The 6751-nt window shown below is 47.4% G+C and overlaps 1 protein-coding gene across 2 annotated transcripts in view; it reads right to left on the bottom strand.

Annotated features, from left to right (window-relative positions):
- Positions 1-760: 760 nt before the first annotated feature.
- CALB2 (calbindin 2) overlaps positions 761-6751 on the bottom strand; it is a 31922-nt gene continuing 25931 nt past the window's right edge. Inside the window, exons 9-11 of one of the 2 annotated variants that reach the window (XM_023210367.3) lie at positions 6203-6256; positions 5387-5458; positions 761-1453 (exon numbers count right to left, since the gene is read on the bottom strand). In XM_023210367.3, the coding sequence (XP_023066135.1) occupies positions 1337-1453; positions 5387-5458; positions 6203-6256 (243 nt within the window). In that variant the 3' untranslated portion in view covers positions 761-1336. The remainder of the gene's footprint in view (positions 1454-5386; positions 5459-6202; positions 6257-6751) is intronic. The other variant, XM_023210368.2, reaches the window with a different exon arrangement.

Consider the following 6751-nt stretch of genomic DNA (forward strand, 5'->3'; position numbering starts at 1 on the left):
AGGCTGGAGTGCAGTGGCACGATCTCGGCTCGCTGCAAGCTCCGCCTCCCGGATTTACGCTATTCTCCTGCCTCAGCCTCCTGAGTAGCTGGGACTACAGGCACCTGCCACCACGCCCGGCTAATTTTTTGTATTTTTAGTAGAGACAAGGTTTCACTGTGTTAGCCAGGATGGTCTCGATCACCTGACCTGGTGATCCGCCCGCCTCAGCCTCCCAAAGTGCTGGGATTGCAGGTGTGAGCCAGCACACCTGGCCTAATTTTTGTATTTTTAGTAGAGATGGAGATTCACCATGTTGGCCAAACTGGTCTTGAACTCTTGACCTCAGGTGATCCGCCCACCTTGGCCACCCAAAGTGTTGGAATTACAGGCATGAACCACCACGCCAGGCCCAAAACCTTTTTAATCTTCAGTTTTCTTGCCTGGACAGTGGAGACAATCACAGCACCTCTCTCAAAGGATTAAGAAAGATACTCCAGGTCAACTGTTGAGCCCAGTACTAATACTACCCTTAGTAAGACTTCCATGAACTTGTAAGTTATGTTATAATCTCAGAGATACAGAAACAAACATGAAACAAAGAAGTGACTCAGGTTGGTGAAGAGACAGGCAATGAATGGTGAGTGAAAGCCAGAGTCTTGAGAGTCCTATGCCCCACTTAGGTGGGTCCCATTACCCTCCTCCACCCATGTGAGAATAGGCCCTCCCTTTGTCAAGCAGAGCTGCTAGCTGCAGAGAGAAGCTGACCACGAGACAGGACTGGGTAAGCTTCCACAGCAGAACCTTTCCATTTTATTGTCTGTAAACTCTTCTTTGGTAAACAAGAAACCCAAAGAGAAAAGGAGCACGCCAAGTAAAGAAGGCAAGGAAAGGGCGGGCGCCCTCCACACACAGGCGTTCTGAAAGGACAGCTACACCATTAGCAAAGTGGCGGATGGAACCTGGAAGTTTGGGATGGGTGGTGGCATGGGGGACCGGCAGAGGGGAGCGAGAGGGAAGAGTCCACTCTGTTGGACATAGAAGCCTAAATCATACAGCGAGGGAGCTCATGCATCACAGCGAAGAGAATTAGGGACCCTCCACCCACGCCCCCATCACCTTCTGTGTGTGTGATCCACTGAGGCAGAGTAGTCTGCCTGGGCAGGGGTGGGTGCAGGGGGCTCAGGATGGCCCCCCAGCGGCCCACCCTCCATTTCTCGTTTCCTGCTCTGCAGGCAGGTGTGTACAGGCTGCAGGGGTGGGGGTGGGGCGCTCACGGTCTCTGGGTCTGGGTAGAGGCATCAGGGCAGCAGGAGCAGGGTTTGGGGGAGGTGGAGAAGCAGCCCCCATCCCCACTTTACATGGGGGGCTCGCTGCAGAGCACAATCTCCAGGTCCTTGCGGTAGAGCTTCCCCGCCTCCGCCAAGGACATGACGCTCTTTCTGTAGTTAGTGAGCTGTTGAATATTCATTTCCTAGGAGATACAGGGAGAGGGTAAGATCAGGTTCAGGGGATGGCCCCGACCCAAGGAGCCCACATCCGCATTCACAAACAAACACCCGCAACTTTCCCTCATCTCATCCCAGGATAAGTGGCTTAGATGAATGCAAAGCACAGATTTTGGAGTCAGACAGACGGAGGTTAAAGCCTCTCGTTCACTTACTGGCTGCACTGCTTTGGGGAAGGTAGTCAACCTTCCTGAGACTCAGCTGCCTCACCTGTAAAATGGGTACACTAAAAGATCATGCCTCATTGAGGTGTTGTAATGATTATATGAGGGAATGAATATAAGCCACATCAGCAAGCACTTGAAAAATAAAAGGTAGCTATTGTGACAGTCATGATCTATGTATAACTTGTATATATTCCTCGACCTCATTGGGCCTCTGTTAACTCAAGGCCAATCTGGCTCCCTGCTGGTGATGAAGAGAATGCCAGGAAAGCTCCCTGGTCTTGCCTTCCAGCCTCCTGGAGCACTCTTACCTAAGTCTCATCTATTTAAGCAAGGAATTCTTTTTTTTTTTTTTTTTTTTTTTTTTTTGACAGAGTCTTCCTCTATGGCCCAGACTGTAGCGAAGTGACGCGATCTTGGCTCACTGCAACCTCTGCCTCCCAGGTTCAAGAGATTCTCCTGCCTCAGCCTCCCGAGTAGCTGGGATTACAGGCACCTGCCACCATGCCCAGCTAATGTTCGCATTTTCTTTTCTTTTCTTTTCTTCTTCTTTTTTTTTTTTTAGTAGAGATGAGGTTTCGCCATGTCGGCCAGGCTAGTTTCGAACTCCTGACCTCGGGTGATCCTCCTGCCTCCACCTCCCAAAGTGCTGTGATTACAGGTGTGAACCACTGCACCCAGCCACTATTTAAGCAACAAATTCTAAATCCCAGCTTCTCCAACAATAAAGCTTGCTAGCCTCCTTCTTGTTCACTGGCTTCTTGTGGTGTTTAGGGGCCAATGAGACAGGTGAGCCTTGAACATATGCCCATTGTCTCATATAAATGGAGACCCATATTAAATACCGACACCTGATATACCTGATGTTAAATCCATGCTTTACAATCATTGCTTCGGATACAAATAACCAGTGGGTCTGAAATATAGCAAGGTCATCATCAACACTGGAAAATCACATAAACAACCTTTTCTTTCTTTCCTTCTTTACTTCTTCTCCTCCCCCACTCCATCCCTTTTTATTTACTTATTTTAAAAAAAATTTTTTTTTAGACAAGGTCTTCCTCTTGTCACCCAGGCTGGAATGCAATGGTGTGATCACAGCTCACCGCATCCTTGACCTCCTGGGCTCAGGCGATCCTTTTGCCTCAGCCTTCCAAGTAGCTAGGACTATAGGTGGGTGCCACTACACCCAGTTCTTCTTACTTTTATTCTTTTGTACTGAAAATGTTGGCAGATACTTAAATTTTTTTTCCCTTCTAGGCTGATGGGTCATTATCTCCATCCTGCTAATAAGAAAAGTGAGGTACAGTCATGCTCATGAATATCTGTAATCTAATCATGCATATCTGTCATCTAATCATGAGCCCTGAAGTCTAATGATTCACTATGCACTATTCTGTCACCTCTTTCTCAGGGCTTGAAGGCCAGTCTTTTTTTCCCATTGTGCCAGGACTTCTCTTTATATGTCATTAATTTCTGATTTGGTGCCATGAAAACCCAAGGGCACTTTGCAAGCATGTCTAGCTTTGAGAGGCATTTTCCCTAAGTTGTGATGTTCTTGGAAATGTCACATAACACTGGTGTGCACCTGAGATATCTGCCACTTAATCAGGAGCCAAGGAAGGGTTGGGCCTCATCTATCAACCCCAAGCTTGGGACAACTTCCACAGTGAACTGTGGCAGCGAGAGACTTAGCAGCATGGGGGGAGGGGCTGCTTCCTTCCTATAAGTTTCACTTAAAGCTGGGGAAGGCTCTAGCAAGTTGCCATGGCCTCAGGAGTGCTAAGAAATACTGAAGTTCAATCCCATCAGCTTGTCCCCTCCAGGTGCCTCAAACATTAATCTGCTCAGAAACCCTTATCACACTCCATGCAGGCACCATCCAAATGGAATGCGAGCATCTATGTGGGTTTACAAAAAAATGGCCCTTCCCTTCCAGCACAGGTGCTGTGATTTAGAGTCATGCAGCTCTCTCTTTCTACTCATTCACTGTCTCAATCCTCAGGCGCCAAGTCTGAAACTTGGTACAGGTGGAAGGCTCTCAGGTAAATAGCTTTGTTAATATTCTTGCTCTCTGACCCTCAGAGTGGCTTCTGAATCCCAATAGCAGCATCTTTTGTTTCCATACCTGAAGTCAAGCTGTGCAGCACCACAAGCTGTCCTTTGTGTGAACCAAGGAAGAGCTGAGTGAGTTGATGACCAGGAAATTCAGGTCACTCTGAGATTTAATGCATGTCTTCAGGGTTTATCCATCTCACGTATAAGGCAGAGTCTCATGAAGACAAACTATGCCTCATTCATACAATTACATGTAAAGATATTTTCCACTATGGTACCCAACATTCCTTGGATGCATCAGGACACACACATAATTTTCTCCTAGAATTTAGTGCCAAGAAAAAGTTTGCCGAGTTCAAACACCTGGTGAGTACTTCCTTCTTCCCGGGAAGTATTTGCTTCCTTATCATTTATTTTCTGCCTCTTTCAAGAGTTATTGCAGGTAACATTTAAATAAAAAAGATGAAACAAATGAAAGATGATATTTAAGACAAAGAGATCAGAAAGCACTTGGAAAGAGAAATAAACAGACTCAGAGGCTGCAGATAATTTTTTCCTGAAATTGAGTATTAAATTTAGCTCTTGCTTGTCAACCAAGGTGGTGAGACAACTCAAGGAATTGTGGAGCTTTCATTATCTAATTAAAGAAAGCTGCAAAACCATTTGCTCAGAGAAAGACTTTTTCCAGGTGGTGAAGGAAGACAGGTGCAAAGTTTTGGCTCCTGGCTGCCATTCCACCTGACTCCTCCACCCAGGGACCAAACTGAGCCCACAGGAGGGTCTCCCGGGGTATTCCCAAGAGGCGACATCAGGCAAAATAATGGAGTTCACTTCTTTACCTTTTCTTTGAGAGGAACAAACTCCTCAGTGGCTCCTTTTAACCCCTCCCCCAGCTCCTGATTCTGCAGTTCATCAATCCAGACTAGCCCTTCCCCTCTCACTGGTCCCTGTCCTCCAAAATCTCTCTTTGGGTGGAAAGTGTTTTTTTGGTTGGCAATCTGGCTAACACTTTCACACATCAACACAGTCATGGCCTCACAGTAGCATGCCCCACAACAGTCAGCAGATGGGTGCGACCTAAGCGTCCACAGAGGAGAATGGGTAAACAAAATGTGGTATATTTATACGATGCAGCATTATTCAGCTTTAAAAAGGAAGGGAATTCTGACACATGCCACAACATGGATAAGCCTGCAAGGACATTATGCAAAGTGAAATAGGCACAGAAAGATGATACGATTTTCTTTACATGAGGTACCTACAGCAGTCAAATTTACAGAGGCAGAAAGTAGAGTGGTTGGCAGGAGATGGGGGACAGGGGAATGGAGAGTTATTTTTTAATGGGTACAGGTTTTGGCGTTGCAGGATGAGAAGGTGGCCATGCATGTGCAATATTATGAATGTGTTCAATGCCACTGGACTGTGCACTAAAGATGTGAAGATGGTAAGCTTTCTGTCCTGTGTTTTTTGCCACAATTAAATTTTAAAGAGAAACATCAATCAACCAACCAACCAGAAATTAAAAAACCTAAAGCAAACCCACAAAATGGCTATTGCCTTGCTGTGGCAGAACAGAGGGGAGCAGAGAGCAGAACCAGGCACCTCTCCCCTCTTTTCCCGCAGAAGCCTCTCCCATGCCCTGGGGACGGTGGCCAGGCCTCAGGCCCAGCTGCTCACCTTTTTGTTTTTCTCATACAGATCCTTCAAAAGGGCATCCAGCTCATGCTCATCAATGTAGCCGCTTCCGTCCTGGGGATGAGAGCAGAGTCAACCCAGAGCTCTCAAGCCTGGGCCCCTACTGTCCCGACCCATTGCAGGGATGTCTGAGTTTAGCCTCTCCATTACTCTGTGCAAAAGGGGGTGTTCAGATCGTGTAATGACAAAATAATGCATCCCTTCTGCCTTGACCAGTCATGGCAGGAAGGTGGCAGTGGGCGCAAGCTTTGGGTAGCCTTTCATCGTGGTGCTTTTCATCTGCATTGAAAATACAAGTGAGGTTCAAGAAGCATGTGGTTAACTCCCTGAGTCCGGGGGCTGTTTAAAGTTTACCTCCAATACTTTGGTTATGAAGAAGACCACTGGAGTCATGTGGGCAGGGGACAGCCAAGGAAGGGGTGGGTATAGAGGTCATCCAACTTCCAACTTCCCAGAGAAAGACCTGGCCCTGGGCAGGATTGTGATCTGGCACCAGGGCAGTTTTGGGTGTCTCTTGCCTTTGGCTCCTGACAGCGTGGTAACACCCTAGTTCTAAGCACAGTCCTCTTCTCCCAACGATTCTTGGCTGCATTCTGCAGAAACCAACCCCTTGGGCTCCATAGGCCACCAGTTGGAGAATGACATTTGCCTTCTAATACAGCAGAAGATGCGGCAGGAAGAAACCACACGGCCCAGGCTGCCCCTGGAAAGCTGTCTCTTCCCGTGGATGCAGCTGAGCCCTTCTGGCCAGGCTGATGGGCTTATGAATTTCCCTCCCATGCCGACTCCCCCTCTTACCTTGTCATAAAACGTGAAGATCGCATTAAACTCCTCTGAGGTCAGCTTCATGCCCTGCAAGAACCAGGGTATTAAAGACAGAAGCAGAAGCGCAGTGGTTGTGTGTGTGTGTGTGTGTGTGTGTGTGTGTGTATGTGTGTGGTGTGTGTGTCGTGTGTGTAGTATGGTGTGTGTGTGGTGTTTGTGGTGTGTGTGTGGTTTGTGTATATGTGTGATGTGTGGTGTGTGATGTGTGTGTGGTGTCTATGATTGTGTGGTGTGTGTCTGTGGTGTGTGGTGTGTAGTGTGTGTATGGTGTGTGTGATGTGTATGGTATGTGTGGTGTGTGGTATGCGTGTGGTGTTTGTGTTTGTGTGTGGTGTGTATGGTGTGGTGTATGGGGTTATATGTGTTGTGTGTATGTGCGGTGTGTGTGGTATGGTGTGTGTGGGTAGTATGTGTTTCGTGTGGTGTGATGTGTGTGTAGTGTGGTGTGTATGTGATTATGTGTTGTGTGTATGTGTGGTTGGTGTGTGTGGTGTGTGTGTGAGATGTGTGATGTGTGGTGTG

Source organism: Piliocolobus tephrosceles, chromosome 17, assembly GCF_002776525.5.
Source record: "Piliocolobus tephrosceles isolate RC106 chromosome 17, ASM277652v3, whole genome shotgun sequence".
Lineage (NCBI taxonomy): Eukaryota > Metazoa > Chordata > Mammalia > Primates > Cercopithecidae > Piliocolobus > Piliocolobus tephrosceles.